Source organism: Canis lupus, chromosome 13 (genome assembly GCF_048164855.1).
Source record: "Canis lupus baileyi chromosome 13, mCanLup2.hap1, whole genome shotgun sequence".
NCBI classification, from domain to species: Eukaryota; Metazoa; Chordata; class Mammalia; order Carnivora; family Canidae; genus Canis; species Canis lupus.
In genome coordinates, this window is record NC_132850.1 from 53,499,725 (window position 1) to 53,522,153 (window position 22,429).

General features: G+C 36.5%; 1 protein-coding gene across 2 annotated transcripts; it reads right to left on the bottom strand.

Annotated features, from left to right (window-relative positions):
- Positions 1-1,695: 1,695 nt before the first annotated feature.
- PLRG1 (pleiotropic regulator 1) lies at positions 1,696-18,199 on the bottom strand. Of its 2 annotated transcripts, XM_072773719.1 has the most exons (16): positions 18,065-18,199; positions 16,650-16,756; positions 16,289-16,360; positions 15,475-15,617; positions 14,725-14,778; positions 13,824-13,917; positions 13,544-13,631; positions 10,970-11,071; positions 9,883-9,975; positions 7,748-7,897; positions 7,558-7,659; positions 6,893-6,995; positions 6,054-6,162; positions 4,936-5,075; positions 4,041-4,234; positions 1,696-3,483 (listed from the first exon to the last, which is right to left on the bottom strand). In XM_072773719.1, exons 4-16 carry the CDS (start codon positions 15,602-15,604, stop codon positions 3,424-3,426), a joined length of 1,419 nt encoding a protein of 472 aa, XP_072629820.1. In that variant the 5' UTR covers positions 15,605-15,617; positions 16,289-16,360; positions 16,650-16,756; positions 18,065-18,199; the 3' UTR covers positions 1,696-3,423. The 2 variants fall into 2 exon arrangements, with proteins under 2 accessions (XP_072629820.1, XP_072629819.1); XM_072773718.1 differs by lacking the exon at positions 16,289-16,360 and having other exon boundaries at positions 18,065-18,197.
- Between the last annotated feature and the right edge of the window lie 4,230 nt (positions 18,200-22,429).

The following is a 22,429-nucleotide window of genomic DNA, read 5'->3' on the forward strand; positions in this document are numbered from 1 at the left end:
CAAGCCCTTACTGAATGTATCTATTGTTTTTAAGTTTTTCAATTAATTCTCTTAGATTATCCAGGTGTATAATCAAATTATCTGCGAACAATCATTTTATATCCATGCTTTCCAGTTACCATACCTCTACATCTTCTAAAAGACTTCCAGAAAAGTTAGGAGTCCAGAAGTCTTCTTTAAAAAGCTGAACATGGATGTGGGCATCCCTGTCTTGTTACTGACATTAATAGGAATATCTTTAGTATTTCCCAATCGACAACTGATCATTAAGGTAGAGTAGTTGTATTTAACCAAGGTTTAAAAATATCATCTGTCTATAGTAATAGTTTAATGAAGTATGGATTTCAAATTATATTGAAATGTCCCTTTACCATCTATAAAAATGCTTTTTCTCCCCATATAATCCAATATGGTGAATCATATTATTTTCTAATAATCCAACTTCCTTGCACTTTTAGAATACACTTAAGTGCTGCTTGACTCTTTGCCTTTAGAAGTGATTTTCCCAACAATATTCACGCAAGCAAGATGAAATCATTTCATTTGTGCATCATTGGACTTGGATATTTTTGATATAGTCACATTTTAGAACATAAAAGCTCTTTAGATCCTATAAAAATTTATAGTGCATTGAAATTAGAATTCCACTTTAAAACTTAATGCACTTAGAGATGTGTGCGGGTGGTAGTGGGAGGGGTTAATTCCTTGACAAACTATTTCATCTAGGATACTTTACTTAGGTTTTCCATATCTTCTGGAATCAGCCATATATTTTTACTTGAAATTAACCATTCTTTCACTTTTTAAATATAATGGCATGGAATTGGACAGAACTGTCTCATCTCCCCTTTTGCTTTCGTTAGGATATGTATGATTCTTCTATTTAATTGGTTTATCTAGTTTCTACTTTTAATGCCCCCCCCCCCCCAATCACTATTCAGGCTTACTCTCTTTTTTACCTATCTCCTGTCAACTCCTTCATGCTACTTAGATTTCTTCCATTTCTCTAAGAATGTTTAACACATTTGATTATTTTGGGACTGGAGTCAGTTGAGAGAATGGGAAGTGAGGAACATGGGAAGTTATGAAAACTCAGGGAGTTTGGCTATAAAAGAGAGTAAGTAAGTGCATAGTTAGAAGGGAACATTAGGTCTCGTGATGCTGTACATTTGAAATTGTTCTGAGGTGGGCAGAGCTCATCCTTTGCAACAGGAGGCAGAAAGCATGGACTATATGAAGGTGTGTCATGACCACTGTTAATGGTCCACTTGAGGTATGTGGTTGTAAATGAAATAGGAGTTCAGTTGGCGCAGCTGCTGTCCTTCGGTAACATTCCACAGCTCAGCTGTACGTAAGACAGGCACTGCCAGAGACCCGGGTATATCCTGGGCTGGGGTTCTGTCGAGTAGGTAAAACAAAAGAGCACATGCATGAAATTCTGCCTAAAATTCCATGGGGTTCATGAACCCATGTGGTAGATCAAATTTCTGCAAGAGGATTTGAGAACACCTGATAGCAGAAGCAGGGAAATGGACTTATCTTACATGCTATTCAGAATTTCATACATCTAATCCTAGGCCGGATAGCTTTCTCACCTCCTTGTACTAGCAGTCACTTCTTGTTGGCCTTTAGGGATGGGACCGTATCCACCTCTATTTTTCTCCTGTTAGAAGGTATATGAGAATCTCTCAGTGATGCAAGTGTAGTGGATTTTTCTTTATTTAAGTTTATAAAATACATGCTTATAGAAAATTAAAACATTATAGAAATATATAAAGCCAATCATGAAAGTTCTCCCACAATTTTACTCCCTCACAAAGCCACTGGTAACAATGTCGAATTACTATTCCATTATTTATATATATATATGTATATATATATAGCATTAACAAGTTATTCTACAAAAAAAAAAAAAAAAAAAAAAATGCTTCCACAACTTTTTTTAACCTAAGAGTAAAGTTTGGACATCTTATTAGTCCAGAGACGTTCCTTACTCTTAATGGATAGAAATAAATTGCATGAAGGTACCATAATCTATTAAATTAGTCCCTTATTGACAGGACATCTGAGCTAGTTTCATTGAAGAGCAAAGGTACAGTAAACTTGTGTACACTTGTCAGATTATTCCTATTGGCATTTTCCTAATCTTTTTAATGAAGTTTGCCAAATGGTTTGAGCATTTTCAATATACTCTGAACCCCCCCCTTTAAAGGTTATAAAATTATCCTCCCACCTACAGCATGCAAGATGGGATATGTATAATTTAGAAAGGTTTATTCAAACTTATGGTGTGATTTTTAATTAGAAAAAAAAAATCTATCATCAATTGTTCTTGTAACTGTGTTTTCTACCTACAGAAAGAGAAGGTGGACAAATTTTCTTGACTGATGGGGAGTCAGGATCCTAAGGGCAGGGTTTAGAAAACTCATATTTACAGGGAATAGGTATCAGAAACTTAAATAACACTTTTCCAGAAAGTCTTCAAAAGACTGCAGCCCATGCCACAGCTTCAAATACCACCAGTAGTATCTTATTAATTTCTTCAGGTTTTGATACCTATGTTGGTATCCAACTGCTTGTTGGATAAAATCGAACTTCAAACATGAGCTTTCTCCTCCACCAGCTGTACTCATTACTCAACTGCAGCAGACAATTCTTTGCTCCTAGAACACATCCTAGTTTCACAAGTCTGGTTTCGTTCACTGTATGCCCCATCTTAGAATACTAGTTTCCCTCTCTGGCCTCTCAAGGCTCAGCTCAAATACCCGACTCTATGAAGTCTTCCACAATGCTCTCTGGAAAAGAGCGATGGTCTTTTCCTCTGTGGGACTCCAATACAGCATTCTGTAATACGCTAACTAGGGTCTTGGAGGACAGATTCATCTTAGTCTATTTCCTGAACTGTATTCAATAGTGCAGAACTTTGTAGAACATGCACTCAAAAACTGTTTCTGGAATAAACATACAAAAGTAAGACTTCAATCCCTTAATCCCCATTATTAGTCACAGATACTAGTTTTTAAAGTAAAAAAAATAAAAATAAAACCCAAATGCAACTGCTCCCTTGAAACAAGTCCTTATTATAGTAAGCAGTTTTTTAAGTATTTTTTAAAAAGGTATCTTTTAATAAAACTGACAAAGTATTCTATCTTTAGAATAGTTATGTTCAACAAACCTACATATGCTTGATACCTGCATCTTACTTCCTAGGACCTCAATTTTTTATTTTGGGAAAAAAAAAAAAAAACACAGGAGGGAGGGGCAGTTTACTGTAAAATATGAAGCAGGAATCATTTAAGCATGTGAGTTTCTGCTTTATATTCCTAGCCAGAGCACAAAACGACTGGATATCCTCATCAACACCAAGCTTATTCTTTAAAAACAACAACAAAAAATGGGAGCCACCATGAAGAAAATGCCATATTAAAATCTCTTTCTCTTGATAATTTCTGGCTTCCAGCTGACTGGATGAGTTTCTTCTGTCTGGAAACAGAAAATTAAATAAGTTAAAACAAAGTATTATTAATTTGCTTTATATTAATAACTCTCTTTCTAACAAAATAAGGCATCTGTTGGTTGACATTACATATTTAGCAGTTCTTTAACAATTTTAGGAATAGCTGACAAACTAGTGACATTATCTGAATCTAATAAAGGATGAATGGGTTCACTACAAATTCAGTTTGTGGTTTTTCATCTCGAATAAAATTGCTACTTAGGTAACCTAGTAATACCAAAGCTTATGATTTTAGAATTAATTTGTATAGCAATTTATTTGTGATTATTCTCAATGTAAGATTTTCCCAATAACTATAGTAAGTAGGGATAAAATTAAAACAATTTATGGATTCGCTGGTATCAATGGGACTAATATAGAAATCTACGAGCAGACACTACTCGAGATGATAAATAATTCAATACTATAAAGATTATTTTCCCTTCTGAAAATTTCAGTATCTTTAAAATGAGAAAAGCACTCGCAAAATTATGGTATGGTTGATTTATTTTACTTCAAAATGCATGTGAAATAGAGAACTTACCGCAGTATCATCCTCTTTATACACTTTAATCGTTTTATCAGCTTCAGCTGTTAGTAACCGACTTTCAGACTGATCAAAAGCACAAGCAAATATTCCTGATTCACTGTCCAAAGATCCGGGCTGCACAGCTGCATGAACTCTCTGGAAATTGTAGCCAGTTCTCCAGTCCCAAAGATGCATAGTGCCATTGTCAGCTTAAAGGAAAAAATCTAATTAAACTTGGTATCCTTTAACAATTCTGCTTGACAAACATTTAAGCACCATCTAGGAGTCAAGCACCGTGACAACAAAGATTAAATAAAGTTATAATACAAGACACAGGCAGTGGGCAGCCCGGGTGGCTTAATGGTTTAGCACCGCCTTCAACCCAGAGCGTGATCCTGGAGACCTGAGATTGAGTCCCGTGTCAGGCTCCCTGCATGGAGCCTGCCTGCTTCTCCCTCTGCCTGTGTCTCTGCCTCTCTGTCTCTCATGAATAAATAAATAAAATCTTAAAAAAAAAAGAAAAAAAAAAAAGAAGACCCAGGCACTCAAGCTTCTCTTAATACTGGTGTGCCTACTTTCATTTGTGCTTAATTCAGTAATTATAGAGCCCAAAAAGCACCACAAAATGATACCTAGTTCCAGAATACACAACCAAAATTTAGGTAATTCCCAGCATGAATACGTTAGATTTATCATGTAGGAACTCAAAAAAAACTAAACTATGAAATATGCTGCATGTATTACATGTATGCATAAACACATATATGAACAACATCCAAAAACACACTACTCAGGCAAGTTCTGTTGTAATACTTAGGTGGGATGACATAGAAATTTTAAAATGTTTACTCACTTACTAAAGGAAAAAATGACAGGCTAAAACATATTTATTATTAAAATCTTATTTTACCTCCAGAAACAAGCACTCCATCAGAATTCACTGTCAATGTATTAATAATAGCATTATGACCAGAAAGGTTTTGAATAAAACTTCCATCAGGGAATTTCCACTGTTTTATATTATCTGGGGAGCCAGATGCAAACGTATAACTGAAATAAGATGAAAAGGAGATCAAGTTAAATAAAATAAAGAATTCAAAAAAGCCTTTTACGGTTGTATTCTATACGTGTGCTTATGGATCTATAGTTGTAGCAAAATATTATTTGTCATACCAAGAGGTAAAAATACAAAGACATTTATTCCAAGTCAAATCAGATCTTCAAATTATTTAAATGTTCTAGATTAATGTTTTTCATTTCCCCAGTGCTCTACACTGAGCTAAAGCAGCAATAAATGTACAAACCCCTAAATTCACATTGAGGGCAAGGGGTTATGAAGCTATTTTGGACAGAGCAAGAGAGGGAGATAGAGGGGACTACAGGAAGAATGAAAAAGAAGGAAAGAAACAGAGGGCAAGAGGAAGAGAGAGAAAAAGGAAACAGAGGAGAGGAAGAAAGGGAATAAGGAAGACAGAAAAAGGGAGGAAGAAGGGAAGAAATAATGGATAAGGGGGAGGGGGTAGATAGAAATATCAATGTGACGAGAAAAGCGTCAGGGTGATGTGATATAAGAGACAGGCTGTGATATTATGCTCCACCTCTATGGACACCCTGTATGTTCATGGGTCCTACTATTTTTTTTTCTATGTATACTATTTCCTCCTTATGAATTAAACTATTCTATGTACATCTCAGTATAAACGTTTCTGTCAAAACATTAAATCCATCTTCTACTAAACATTAAATCAAAAGCCTCTACTTTGATGTGCGGCTTTTAGCCATGATTTATTCATATTGTCTCATCTGACACTATCATCTTTCACCTTGTAGAAAATTTTCTTCATCATATATATAGGTCATGAAGCAAACGAGTATACAGGAAAAATGAAAGAAATCCAGGTGCCAAGTGGCACAGGCCTGGAAATAACAGTGGCTAAACGACTACCAAAGTAGTAATAATGCTAGTATTTCAATATTTATACTAAAAATTGAAGAAAAAAGAAAAGCTAATTAGGAAAATACACTTACTGTCTTGGATGTAAAACCACAGCCCTGACCGATTTTTTGTGGTTTGTTAATGTGACTCTTGTTTTTCCAGCCACCAAATCCCATAATCGTATTGTAGTATCATGACTTCCTATAACGAAAATACACATCCACAAAATACACATCAGGAAAAATAATGCAAAAATTAAACACAACAATGTATGAATCAGTCTTCTGTAGACATATATATATATTAAATGAAAGTCATACTAACTCCTGCCTAATTACTTTACAGTTCTAAACTTTTAGGTTGGTTTTAAATTTAATTCTTAAAAAAATGCAGTAAATACTTGATGCATTGTCCAGTGAACAGCTGGAACAAATGTGAGTAACAAATAAAGCAAATACATGAAGTTACTCCTTGGAGGGGAGGGGGAAGGAAAAACCTGAACGATTCTTAATTAACAAACTACATCAAGTAAAGAAATTATTTTCTGGTCTCAGAGTGAAGTTGTATTATTAATCTTACTATATAAGCAAAACCAAACTCAAACTAGCTCTAAAAGTTATTGGTCTCTATTTTGTCTTTTGACTTCAATTTCCTAAACAAGTAATTTTGATACTATGAAACAATGTCTGAATGTATCTAACAGCACTATTTTCTAGTCAGACATCACATGATACTGTGTATGATACATTCTATGATATGTAAAGGGTATGAGATAAAAACCAAATGAAATGTTACCACAGTAAGTTTCATATATGCACAGAAACAATGTATCTACAAAAATGAAGAGTCATAGTGAATATGAAAAGTATATGTATAATCATAATGCATTTATAATCAAATATACTGTAAACTTAAAAAGTATCAATCATACCAGTAATAATTTGTGGTTCTGCAGCTTGACATCTCACTGTAGCAACTGCATTTGTATGTCCAGATAATGTGTGTACACTGGCTTTAGTTCTCACATCCCAAATCTATAAAAACACAAGGGACACACTGTCAGAGAAAATAAGCATTCATATCTCAGACAGGTAAGTGAACCAATTCAAGGCTGGGAATTTACTAGACAACTGTGTCTGAATGTAATGAAAAATTGTTTAAAAGAAAGATTAATGATCTGTAAGCTGGCTGGGGAATATAGATAGAAGGCAGCTGAAAGGAAAAAAAAGACCCAAAAAACTAACGGATCAGGGTACTAAAAGTGTAAGAATGGGTACAATAAGACTACTGAAGGAAAAAGCTAATGGAAAATGTTGTAGTGATGGAAAGGAACATGTGAGTGTCCCATTTCAGAAGCAGGGCACTCCCAGTGATAAACATGAGGCCACAGAACTGAAAATGAAGGTGGAAAAACACCTGAGCCAAGAAACAGAGACCAGGCTATTGCTAGTCAAGGCAACTATCTTTAATTCTCTAATAAGTCAATGCATGACTCTATTACCAAATATGCATGCAACATATTTACAAATATATGACTCCATTACCAAATAAGATGCGATATATTTACAAATAAACACAAAACTCTATTCCACTTACCCGTGCAGTTGAATCTCGACTACAGGTTACCAGCACATCAATTGTTGGGTGCAAATCCAAACCATACACTGCACTTAGATGTCCATGATAGTGTCTTATAACCTAAAAATAAAGGGGAAAGTTAAAATCTCTATAATTATAAAGAAAAACAGTGATTGACTATGTTTTAAATCCTTAACTCTAAGCTTACCTTATTATATTCAAGATCCCAGCATTTGACTTGTTTGTCTTCTCCACAGGAAAACAGGTAAGGGCTCCGCGTGCTTACTATCACACCGCGCACTGTACTGATGTGCCCAGTTAATGACAGTTTTAATTTGCCACTAGCCAAGTCCCAGATCTGCAATCAAAAAATATTTAATTTTTCTTCATTATTCCAAAGCAAATTTTTAAAATCTTAATGTTAAAATTAAGTGTTCAAAAAGTGAAAGTTGTAAACATATACAAATTTTAAAATTTGCAAAAGAATCTCCCATGATCTCCTCTGTTAAGCAGGGAAAACAGAATTAAAAAGCATGTTCAAACTGGGAAAATATTTATAATAAGTGACAAGTCAGACTGAGAAAGACGAATACTAGGTGATTTTACTGGTATGTGAACTCTATAAACAAAAATAAAAACCAGGCTCACAGATACAGAGAACAGATCAGTGGTTACCAGAGGTGGGGGGTGGGAGTGGGGGAAATGAGTTAAGAGAGTCAAAAGTGCAAAGTTCCAGTTATGAAACAGGTAAGTCACGGAGATATAATGTTCAGCCTGGCAACTACAGTTAATACTACTGTACTCAACATCTAAAAATTCTCACTATAAGGAAAAAATTCTGCAACTATGTATGGTCATAGATGTTAACTAGATTTATTGTGATTTCACAATATACCAATATATTGTATCATTACATTGTATATTAAAACTAATAATATTGTATATCAATTATACCTCAATAAAAAATATATACATGTTGAAAAAACTTAACAGCTTTACTAGGAATCCCACTATAAATTTTTTTTGTGCGGTTTTTACAAGATTAGGTAACCATTTCTGCTTAACGTTAGTAGATAGATATTTTATTTATTTATTTATTCATTCATTCATTTATTTATTTTATTTATTCTTGAGAGATAGAGAGAGGCAGAGACACAGGCAGAGGGAGAAGCAGGCTCCCCATGCAGGGAGCCTGATGTGGGACTCGATCCCGGATCTCTAGGATTACACCCCAGCCTGAAGACAGCGCTAAATGCTGAGCCACCCAGGGATCCCCACAGATATTTTTAAAGATACACAATCAGTGTGTTAAAAAAGGATCCTGTAATACACTGCAAATATCAAGTCACCCATTTTGGAAAATATTTGTACTTTGGGTGTCAATTACAAAAATCTTGGACCCATTAATTCCATTACTGGGGATCTGTCCAACAAAATCATTTAAAATATGGCAAAAAGCTTTAGGCACAAAAATTATATAGCATTACTTGTGATAGTGAACACCAAGAAACTAAAAACTCTGATGTCTACCAATAGGAAAATAGATTATAGAATATCTGATAGATTGTGAAACCATTTAAAAAGATGTCCATTTCTTCACAAAAATATGCCTCTTATATGTTAAGTGGAAAAAAAGCAGAGTACAAAACTATGTAACACTCAAGAATTTTTATTTATGTATTTTTTTTTTAAGATTTGAGAGAGTGCACATGTGCATGGGGATGAGGGGTGGTGGGGAGGACAGCAAAAGGAGGAGGAGGGAGCCTTAAGCAGGTACGGCGCTGAGTGCAGAGCCCGATGCAGGGCCTGATCTCATAACCCTGAGATCACAACCTGAGCTGAAGCCAAGAATCAGTTGCTTAACTGACTGTACCATCCAGACACCCCCATCATGATTTTTTAAAGATACACATTTATACACACAGGAAGAAAGCTCAGAAGGAAATGTAGTGACACATATGCATGGAAGTAAGTACTAAAAAGAAATTCGTTCAAATTATCTGACAGTGTTCAATTACATATGGGTCTGTATTCTTTTGTACTTCTCTATATTTTCCTCATTTTTTATATATGAGTAAGCTTTAAGTTTGTAACCAGAGGAGAAAAAAATATCAAGAAATTAGTGGTAGTCGGTATGTTTGGTTTGGAAAAGCCTGTTATTTAAATACCACTTTCCAAACATATTTAATTGGAACACTGAATTGATAAAGATAATAAATTTTACTCCATACTCAGGTCTCAGAAATCAGAGAAACTACAACAGCAATTCCCACCTCAGAAATAAAAGATTAAAATCACGTAGTAAATACAAAGTCGTATTTTTTTCTTCCTCCTTCCTATTACCTTTATAGTTCTGTCAGCAGATCCAGTTACAAACCACTGATTTCCAGGTTCCACAGCAATACAGCGAACCCAGCCAAGATGTCCACTGATCACCTGTATAAAACAAAACATAGAATGGGTGGACTCATTACACTAGTTTGTTCAACTTCAACTCATTACATATAAGTCAAGTTTGAAGAGCCCCTCCTCATATCTTCAAATACATTTATAAAATTATTTGACACTTAGATTTTAAAATTATAAATTACCTTCAATCACAGTAAATACATATACAAGCTATGATATACCTATACAATGGAATATTTACTCAGCAAATAAGAGGAATATATTAATACAACTTGGAGGGCCCTCAAAGGCATTAAGCTGAGGAAGGAAGTCAGTATTAAAATGTATATACTGTATAATTCCATTACATAACAAAATTGAAAAAAACCCCACAAAAATAGTATGAAAAACAAACGAACAGCTGCCAGGGGTAGGGAAAGTTAGAAGTATAAAATAATAGCACAGGAGTGTTTTTTGAGCTGACGGAACTTCTTTATACTGAGTGTATAAAGAAGTAATTACCCAAATTTATACATCTATTAAAATTTATTAGGTCGGTATACCAAAAGAAAGTCTACTTTAGTGTATAATTAGAAAACTAAAATTTAATACATATATTTAATTATGTGTAGCTATAGTTTTCCTACTACATACATTTCATTTTAGATCTGGTATGTTTTGAATCACTTTAATTTACTATAATTAAAAAGATAATCAGTAGGGCTAAAGAAATAGCATTATATGTTATTTTTCCTCCTGGGATTCGTATTAAACACTTCAAACACGTAGAAAAATTATTTTATCTGTTCTCCATGTTTAATAGCTTTCTGTAAATATTTTATATAGGAAACACACACATAGCTTTTACTTAAAGAAGTCTTCACGTCTTTTAAGACTGCCTGATACCTTCCCCCCAACCCATCTCAGATCACTTTATCAGTTCTCATATTCAATCCTTTTCCTCCTGATTCTATTCCTTGGCTCTTAGTAACTGGAAAGCAATCATCATTCCTGTAGTGGAATAACATACAGATTCACTCACCCTGTAGAGTTTCCATGGTGGGTGCCACTGGGGTTTGGGCATGGTAGGGGCTTTTTTAGCCATCAGTGCAGAGTTCTTAGCGTTGCCAGCCTCCATAACTGCCTACAAATAGAACAGATTATGTTACTGTTAAAGGCATCATACCTAACTCTGTGTGTTAATTCTAAAAAGAAAAACTCAAAAAAGGGGATTTATGAGGGTTTTTTTTTTCCTTAATTGAAGAGGAAAAGACAGTTAAAATGTTTGAATCACTAGAAAATGTTTGCATAACTAAGACTTCTAATCAGAACTGTTATTTTCTGTATGTTAACTTTAATTTTAGAAATAAAAAAAAATCTCAGAGGCTAAACAGTACATAACATAACATTGTGCATGGGTTCAAAAGAGCACATAACATTGTGTATGGGTTCATAAACCCTGCTCTGCTAATTACTAGCTGACTGGTAAAAACTTACATAACCTCTGTGCTTGCTTTGTAAAATGGAAATAACACTGCCTACCTCAGACAATTACTGTAAAAATATTGTTACACTCTGTAAATGCTTTATGTAAGCTCCTATTATTATTTGAGTGATTTTAAGTGGATTGTCACTGCCTTTCATTGTTGTATTTTAACATTATCTCAACTTAATAGCAAAAAGAGAAACTAATTAGCTTCCAAAAAAATATTTAATACTTTCATTTATTATTAAAATTCAATTAATTAACATACGGTATATTACTCAGAGGCAGAGTTCAGTGATTTATCAGTTGTATACAGCACCCAGTGCACATTACATCATGTGCCCTCCTTAATGCCCATCACCCAGTTACCCTCCTCCCTTCCAGCAACGATCAGTTTGTTTCTTGTGATTCAGAGTCCCTTATGGTTTATCTCCCTCTCTGGTAACATCTTATTCTATTTTCCCTCCTTTCCCCTATGATCTTTTGTTTCTTAAATTCCACATATGAGCAAGATCATAGAACTGTCTTTCTCTGATTGACTTATTTTGCTTAATGTAAAACCCTCTCATTCCATCCACATCACTGCAAATGAAATTTCTTTTTTTTGGTGGCTGAGTAATATTCGATTGTACATATACCACATCTTCTTTATCCACTCATCTGTCAATGGACACCTGGGCTTTTTCCATAGTTTGGCTATTGCAGACGCTGCTGCTATAAACATAAGGGTGCAGGTGCCCCTTTGGATCACTACATTTGTATTTTGGGGGTATATACCTAGTACTGCAACTGCTGGGTCTTAAGATAGCTCAATTTTTAACTTTTTGAGGAACCTCTAAAGTTTTCTGGAGTGGCTGCACCAGCTTGCATTCCTATCAGTATCCCTGTCTCCACAGCCTTGCCAACATCTGTCATTTCCTGACTTTTAATTCTAGCCATTCTGACTGCTGTGAGGCAGTAACTCATTGTAGTTTTGATTTCTATTTCCCTGATGCCAAGTGATGTTGAGCATTTTTTTTGTGCCTGTTGGCCGTTTGTATGTCTTCCCTGAAGAAATGTCTGTGGATGTCTTCCACCCATTTCTTGACTGGATTAATAGTTTTCTGGGTGTTGAGTTTGCTAAGTTCTTTCTAGATCTTGGAATACTAGCTCTTTATCTGATAAAACATTTACAAATATCTTCTCCCATTCCATCTGTTGTCTTCTGGTTTTGTTGACTATTTCCTTTGCTGTGCAAAAGCTTTTTATCTTGATAAAGTCCCAACAATTCATTTTTGCCTTGTTTTCCTTGCCTTTGGAGATCAGTTTAAGTATTATTTTTTTTTTTTTTTTTTTTTTTTTTTAGTTTAAGTATTATTTTAAGAGATATCCTGGCTGATGTACCATCAACTGTTAGCAACCAGCCATCCACCCAAAAAATACTTAAGTCCATAAAGTTCCTGCCCTCAAGAAGCTTGTATTTCACCTCCTACTAAGGAGGCAAAAACCATGGGCAGAGATTTGTGAATAGAGGCAAAAGAAGAAATGTAGTGGGAAGACCACAAATTCACTCATTTAGCCTGCAGTGACTCAAGTGGCAGAATAAAATAAAGTAGGTACTTGACGTTTTTCGTTTCATAATTACTCTTACCAGTAACGACATTAACCGGCATTTATTTACCAATTGATGAACTTCTACATTTCTAAACATTTTTAAGATACTAGTACAGCCCGTGAATATTACATTACTAAAGCACTCAATTCAAATTGTGTAAACCAACTTAGAGTTTAATAAAAAAAAGATTTTCGTATCTAACACATGCTAATACAAGTTAGAGAATACCATTCTTTGTATTATTAACAGTGGGTAATAAAGAGCAACATCACACTATCTGCATCAAAATAATTATTAGATACAATGTGCAACAGACACAATTTAGAATTTTAAATTCTAAAAAATATGCAAAATCACAAGCAACTTAAATTTTAGGGCTATGAAATATTAACTAGCTCACTCAGCTGCTGTTTAACAACAAGCAAAGAAAGTTTTCATTTATTTAATATCTAACCTAAGACACTCGGGATAAAGGGAAATAAGACAAGTTCCAAAAGTTAGAAACCTGCAGTGTGATCTGACACAGAGAAACTTACTGAAGTCATCCCTGCAGGCTGTGAACGGTCAGAAGTCCCCGGATGTCGGTATTCACCTCCAGCAGGTGCACTACGATTTGCATCAACCCTGAGGCAAAAGATATATCACATTCTAAGTGACTGTCTCCAGTCATGTCTTGTGCAGAACCAACTCTTTAAATTTTTGTAAGCAATGATAAAAGAAAATGTCACATATATAGAAATCTTAAAATGAGAAAAATATGTAAAGAACAAATTATGCTTTCAAAATCTTTGTAATTAGAAGCATAATACTTCATACCTGGTCTGAGAAGAAGGTAATGCCACAGCTAAGGACTGTGCAGCTGATTCACTTGGCATTCTTTGGATCTTAGTATCTGCTGTCAAAGCAACTCCTGTTTAAAAAAAGAATCAATTCCCTTTAGTTGCTATGATTTCATTTATATCAGTTTAAAATAAAATACTGGAAGAAGAAAAATGATTAACTCTAGGTAGTCATATTACAAACATTTCTCATTTTGTGTCTTTTATTTCTAACTTTTTACTAATAAATAGAAGTTAAAAACATATAACTCAAATTTGATTTAATCACAAGCAGTTTGGTATTAACATACCTAACACAGTAAAGTTAAATTTCTATCATCTTGGGATATTACCTTCAGATACAAAAATCAAGCAATTCCCAAACACTAACAAGGTTTTCAAGAATAAATGTAAATCACTAAACAAGAAGTACCAGTTTGCCTGTACTTTCAATACGGTAAATCCTGTCTTCTAAAATTACTAGAACCTAGATATGTTAAGCTTTTTGTTCTACACTCCATTATACTAGCCACTCCATCTATGTACTAGTCATCTACACACACAGACAGCTAATAGACATTTCCATCACACTTGCTTCTATACTAACACTTCTATCACTTTTGTAAGTTTAGTGATAACATGTTTGTTTAATCTCCATATTAGCCTGGAGCGACCTTACTGTCTTTGAATTCCTAGCACAGCACCTGAAAAATCTAGGTGCTTAACAATGTTTGCTGAATGAACAGGTATGAAAGTGAATATGAGTTAATAACTCTCATCTATGCCTGGATGCCTGGGTACTGAGCTTATCTTGCATTTTATAGGCAATTAGAATCATAGTATTGGTTCATTCATGGAAACGTCCGTAAGATATTTTCAGTACGTAATAGCTCGCTTACCAGGTCCTGGTGGATATGGATGTGTACCTGTCACCAAATATTCAACTTCTTGTCCTTTAAAAGGGAGAAGAATCATCATCATTATCAGTGGCAAATTTACATATAAGCATTATCTCTTTTAACGAATGCGAAGTCACCAACTGAATTTCTCAAATTTTCCCAGCTAAACCAAAACCTCAGAACCAAGATATATTGATTTTTGTTTTGACTTCTGAGGACCATGTACACACCTATTTCCTTGATATTTGCTAATATGATGTCAAGAAAGCTTGTATAATTGTAATGGTGTGGAGAGAGATCATCCTATCAAGTAACAACCCCCATTCTGGTTTTTCTCCCATGCAAATGATTTTTCTGTGGAATCTTAGATTTAAAAAAAAAAAAAGGAATCTTAGATCATCTTTATTCACTACAATTTTAGTGCTTAGAATCACCTTTCTGAATGACAGCCAAAACAGACGGTCTTTCCGTATGTTACAAATTTTTCCTTTAGTCTCCACCTGTACATCCTAAGATTTTCTGCATTATTATTCTATCACATTTTTATTTCCTGTAAGAAAAAATCCACCAACCAATAATCTCAACTCACTACTTCAATGAGGAAATCAAGACTTCCGTTATAATACTGGTATAGTTGTTCAATAGGGTATGGCTCTATTCAGTTTTCCTGGGATGGGCACTAAAACATTTCATTTTTTCATTTTGAAAATTCACATGTAAGTCCTGACATTTCTGATAATACATCCTCACCTTGATTGGCAGGATACTGCTTATGACCATACGAATCCGATGCATTCTGAGGACATTTCTCTTTAAAATTTTCTTTCGAAGTAGGCATGTGCAACACAGGACCATACTCATTACGCAGCTTGATTGCCATTTTCCGTTTGTGACTATTTAAAAATTATGAACATAAGAATGTATCTTTGAGTGCTTTAAATATATTAGCCAAAAGAAATATAGACAGCCAAGAACACAAGTACTTAAATAGCTTAGGTTTGCCTAATCATGTAGAAAAAATTCTATGAAGTTTTTAAAGTTAAATAGTATTTTAAAAAGCTTGGAATTTCCAAGTGCATTTCCACACTTTTTTTGTTCCCAATCCACCACAGAGCATCCATTAAGTCTAAGTAGCATTTTAATTTGTTAACCAATAAATATATAACCTTTCATGATAAATTACCAAGGGTCTGATTTAAAAACATATAGAAACTAATATATCCTTTTAAAAACCTCAGTCAATACACTTTCCTTCAAATGTGTCAATATAAAAACACAGTAAAAGCTTCTATCATAACCTTTACTGGATGTATCTAAAAAGACCAATTAGAACTAATCAAAGTAGTTAATTAGTTCAATATTTTTTAAAGAAATGCACTTATATTAGTCTTAAGAACAGCTCACTTAATAAATTAAATATAAATGCTTGTCTTAGGAATTAAGTAGATTTTAAAAGAAGGGTAAAGGACAAAGAAGGAACACTGCACATAATGCAATCCCAGACTGGAGCTGGAGATGTAGAACCAAAAATATGCCACCACTCAAAAATCTTCATCATACTAACGAGAAAAGATGGGAGTAGAGGTACTGGCCAGGTACAATTTCAGCTCAGCAAGGCTCTGAGAGCAGCGGGAAGCTGAAAGCACATACAAAGTGATTGATTATAAAATAAAACACCTAAAAGGGACTCTCCTAATTACTGGGTATTTATAAATGCAATTAATTAATGGGGCTTTTTATTGTGAAAGACAAGGCCAAAAAAAGTTAAATCAGCTTAAATCATGCCCAAACACCATTCATTACCGAATAGACATCCTACGAGTGTTAGTATCACTCACTAAGCTTTAAAGGTCCCCCTCTCCCTGCTCTCTTCCCCCAACATTAGAAGTTACATATTCCAGTAACTGAAAAGGAACAATACCTACCTCTCTTCATCCAAAGGCACAGGTTTTCCGTTATCAGCTACAAACATGTCATGGGTTCTCTTCAATGACCTGAACACAAGTGTGTGCACAGAATGTTTCTGTACCTCCTAAAAAGAAAGAACAGAATCACATATCTAGCTACAAATGACACATACCACAACCTAAATTAAGTCAAAGCAGCCATACACTTTACACATTTAAATATGTAAAAAGCTTTGTACCACTCACCACAGCTATTTGTAGCAAGCGATAGAAGAAGTCAAGGTCAGAGAGGAGGAGGAAGCTCCTCAATGGCCAGAGCCCCAGGTATACCAATTAGTGATGCCTGAGCTTAGCCATTGATTCGAACAAGTATTTACTGAGTTCCTACTATGTGTCTGGCAGGCACTGTGCTAGAAGCTAACAAAAGAATGATGACAAGGCAGCCATGGTCCCAGTGCTCAAGAGAAAACGAAAAATAAGCAACAAATCTTTGATAAGTGCTATGAAGGAAGCAAGCCAAGAAAGAACCTAGGATAGTTATGAAAGATCTCTCTGAGGTATTCCTTAGGCAGAAATTCAGCCTCGTGCAGAGCAGAGGTGAGAACAATCCAGGCAGAGAGGAAATGCCAGGTACACAGGGGTTTGGTGGCTGCAATGATGGCCGGAGCTGCAAGAGAACTGTGCATGTTCCACTGGAAGGTGGACTGTGAGGCTGGGATGAGGTTGCAAGGGTAGACAAGGTGCAGATTAGGTTAAGGATTCTTTTTTTTTAAAGGATCACTGCAACAGTCTGCACTTTTGCTCTAGTGACATCTGGCCAGCGAAGGATTTTAAGCAGAAAAAAACGCGATCAACGTATATCTTAAACAGATCAATTTTGCAGAGGGCGAAGAAATGGAAGCGAGAACACCAGCAGGGAGCTAAGGCACTCGTGCAGACGAAGGATGACGCCGGATCTGAATTAAGGCGAAGGCAGTGGGTCTGGACAAGGCTCCAGAAGTATTTCTGAGATGAGACGGGCAAGGCTGGCTAACAGTTTGATGCAAAACTTCAAAATGGCAGGTCTTCCTGGGGGCAGAGCTGGAGGAAGACCGCCCGCCTCAGGACACACAGCCCCTGACGCTGCTCTGCAGGCGGGGACCCCGCGGGGCCGGACGCGGCGCCTCCGGGGGCCCGGCCGAGACCCGACGCTCAAGAGCCAAATACGGACCGTGGAAACTCAGTCGGGCTTCGCGGCCGCGGGTAACGTCCAGCCAGGGCTCCCACCCGGCCTTCCTCTGCCCCTGAAAACCTTCAGAGACCACCCGGCCTCGGCCAGACAGCCCCCCTCCGCAGCCTTCACCATCCCCAAACCGCGAACACCCCCCCACGCCCGCCGCCAAGGAAAAACACCGCGGAAGCCAACGACCCCTCAGCACCAAGCGCCACCTTACCTCGACCATGATGCTGCCGTGCGACTCGCCGCTCCAACAGACAAGGGACACCAGCCCGCAACACAGAAGCCGCCGCCGCCGCCGCCGCGCAGCCCTTCCGGAATCGAGCGCCCTGGCGCCGGAAGTGGGGCCTCCGCGCAGGCGCGGTAGCCGCCCGGCGGCCTTCTGGGATCGAGGGGCGGGGCTTTCTCCAGAGGGGCGTGGCCTCGGCGAGGTGGGCGGGGCTCAGCGGCGTCCCGGAGGAGGTCTTGGAAGAGCCTTCGGCTCAGACTTAAGTTGTTCGGTTCAGGGGTGTGGTTGTTTGCGCTGTGCCTCCCCAAGCTTAATCCTTTAATTTTATTTTTTTTCCCAGCGAACCCAAGGAGTCCGTTCTAGGGAGGGTCTGGAGAGAGCGAATCCCGGTCCGCGTCCAGCTCCCCTGATTGACGTCTCGGCTCCCGCTGCGCCGCGGGGCTGCCCGGCCTGGAAGCCTCCGCGCGCCGCGGCCTCGGCTGCCGAGAGCACCTGCGCTGATGCTGTCCCGTTAACCCTTGGCGGCCGGATGTTGCGGAACACTTTGCATTTGAGAAAGTGTGCAAAGATCTTTGTTGTAGCCCTGTACGGCAAATCCCCACATTTATTTTTACGCTGCATAGATTTTTTTTTTAAAATCTCTCAAAACCGAACGATTTTCAGCCAGTCTGCTAATGAACGTGGTGGCGTCGACAGTATCAAAGGGCAGCTTTTCAAAGCTGGCGGAAGAAAGACACAACTGAAGACTCGAGCCACTTTTATTTATACACATCCTAGTGCCAAAATAGCAGTATTTTATATTGTCTTGTCTTAGGTAAAATGCAGTTTTCGATCAAGCCTGTCCCATTACTTTTCTATGCAAACAGGAGTTGAACATTTGTAAATCCGATAGGCAAATATTTCACTGGCCCTGCTTGTTCCTTAAGCTAATCAATTCCACTGATCTCAGCATACCGCATGGGCTTGGAGAGGGAAGAAGTCTTATTGAGGGACACCTGGGGGGCTCAGTGGGGGAGCATCTGCTTCGGCCCAGGACCCAGGACGTGACCCTGGGGTCCCTGATCATCGGGCTCCCTGCAGGGATGGAGCCTGCTTCTCCCTCTGCCTGTTTCTCTGCCTCTCTCTCTGTGTCTCTCATGAATAAATAAATAAAATCCTATCAAAAGTATATCAATGTGAATTGCTAATCTCATTGGATGTACATTGATTCTTAATTAATCAAAAACATTAAGGTCATGTTTCTACTTGAAAATACAATCGTGTTTGAATTTGAGTGAGTTTGGCCTACTGAGTTTCTGCAGCAGTAGCCACTGGTGGTGGGCCTCATAAAGAAATTCTATAATGGTGCAATATGTACTTGGGAACCTACATCATATTTTAACTTCCTCATAGATAGTGATAACTATACAAAAGAATACTATTTTTAAAGGTGATGAAATTATAGAAATGTAAACAAGATTCTAATATATCTATGGCAATATAATAACTGTCTAGTTGGGCCTGTTAACATGTTAATCATCCAGGAAAGAATTGTATAAACCCAGACTCATCAAACATTGTAATAGTTGAGATAAATTGCACTAGACTATGTTTCTTTTAAAAAGTTCTCTTGAATCTGTAGAATTATATTATCTACCCAAAAGTTTTAGATAGATAGAGCTCCCCAATTATGTAGCTCATGGATCTATGAATTACCTATGTTGTATGAAAATTTTATATTTATACCAGAATCTGAGTTTTGTTTGTTTCATTATCTGGTGAAAGAATCTATAGATTTCTTTGGATTCCTAAAAAAATCTAGGACGTTGGAAAGATTAAGAACCTCTGTCCTGGTGGACACTCAGAGCTGCCTTATTCCAGCAGTAGAGGTCACTACTGCTCTTTCTGATGATAGGAGGATTTTCCTAATGAGGGTTTTCCCTTATCTTTCTAAGGACAGGAGTTCACCACCTAAAGTATGGTGAATAATTTATTAATGTAAATATGAACTTTGTGTAAAACCAATAGTACAAATTTTAAGGAAGGGCCTCTTTTTATTAGTTAATCTAGGTTTGCTTGTTTGTTTTTAAACTCTCCAGGATATGAGATCCCTTCATTCTGTTTCAAATACTTGTGTCTTTTGTTTGTCCTTAAATAAGTGAGAGGGGGGTCACACGATTATAGATTTAGTGTCCTTTTCATCTTTTTATCAGGTTTTTCATTAAAAGTGTTTTCTCATTTTTATACTCATAAAAAGATGAATATTATTTCGTCTTGTTTCTTTCAGTTTAGAAGGCTAAATATAATCTCTGCAGACACTAACTACTCTTTTCATACAATATTCTGTAGACTTGTTTGACAAAGTCTGTCCTTTTCCTTATGAACTATGGATTTGTAGTTCTTCTCTAATTCAGAAGGGAGGGATGGTGGAAGTTATCATTTCTTTTTTGACTTCTAAGGTCAGAACCAGTTAAAAAGAATACTTGGGCCTTTCTTCCAGGATTCGGTCTTTATTACAATGCTAAGAATGAGCCCAAATGCTGAGGTACTGTTAGCAAGTGATTCTTAGTAATAGAGTTAAGAGGACAGCTTCTGGAACCAAAGGAGACAGTGAGGGAGCTATTTTTCCAATCAATGCCTGGAAAGGCCTGGGACATAATAAAGCTGCACTGTCAGTTATAAATATCTTAGTTAAGGGTGTGTATGTGTGACAGAGAGGAGGGAAGTGTTGCTTATCTCAGGTTTTGCTCCTACTTTGTGAAGTCTCATCCCATGTCACAAGAACAGATGTCGTATTGAACATGATCAGGATTCATAATTTATCTTGTTTCTATTTTGCAAAAATGTGTCAGTATTTTTGCTGACACAGAAAAAATAGCAGTGTGGCATTTCCAGTTGTATTGCTTATCTCAGTTTTTGCTCCTACTTTGTGAAGTCTCATCCCATGTCACAAAAACAGGTGTCGTATTGAACATGATCACAATTCATAATTTATCTTGTTTCTGTTTTGCAAAACTGTGTCAGTGTTTTTGCTGACACAGAAAAAATAGCAATGTGACATTTCTAGTTGTCTCAGCTGAGTTCATATACTACCATGTTTGATGGTAATATTTGTTTAATTATCTATATTCTCCAATTGATATATGGGGTGAGTGTGGTGTGAAATTATCACACACCCCGTATCTGGATAACTTGCAAAACTGGTATGCTTTTAATATTCATTGAATGATTGAATAAGTAAGGTGTTAAGTTGTAGGCACTTAAACGTGGGGATGGAAGGCACTGAGACCTTAATTTTGATGTGGGGTTGCAAGTATTAAATCTGTCGTGAAAAATATTGTACGTAATTGTATTGTGTGTGTATATTGTGTGCTCACTCCTGAACAGATACTACTATTTCAACAATAATTAATTTAACCTTAACCCTTTCCTGTATGTAAGGCAGAGAATTGTTTGTATGAGGATAGTCTGTCTTTCTGATCATTATAAATTTTCTGAAAATGAATTATTCTCCGCTATATTTAGATAAGTTAGTACCACATTTTATCTAGTTTATCTAGTTTAGTTCTGACATTAAATTAAAAGATACTAATTTATTTGTAAAAATATATCTTTTTATTTTTTTAAAAATATATCTTTTTAAAAACTTAGCTTAGTTAGCAGAAAAACTTCCTGACATCAATAATTAAGAGGATTAAGACATTTTGATTATTTGAAACTTTTATTTATTTTTTTTTAAAGATTTTATTTATTTATTCATAGAGACAGAGAGAGAGAGAGGCAGAGACACAGGCAGAGGGAGAAGCAGGCTCCATGCAGAGAGCCCGACCTGGGACTCGATCCAGGGTCTCCAGGATCGTGCCCTGGGCTGCAGGCGGCGCTAAACCACTGCGCCACCAGGGCTGCCCTATTTGAAACTTTTACACCGTAATTTAGGCACTTTTAAGATTAAAAAAAAAAAAAGCCTATCAAAAGCTAGCTTTATGTTTTTAGATAAACTTTAAGAACATTCTCTTAGCCACAAAACAAGAATTCTTGCTATCACTATTATTATCCCCACCTAATTTTTCCTGAAAATATTAGTCATGAGGTTAGACAAAAGAAGAAATACCCGTGTAACATGGGAAATAAGGAAGTAAAGCTACGCGTATTTACAAATGACACAATTGCATACCTAAAACAAACAAGCAAAGAAGAAATCAACTGGAAAAACTATTGGAAACAACAAGATAATTCTCTAAGAGAGTGGAGTATGAAGCATTCAATAGCTCTCATATACACAGTTAAAAAATATAATGGCAGGAATCATCTTATTTATAACAGCAAAACATGAAAAATGTGCAAGACCTAGAAAAATATTTAAGGGACACCCCC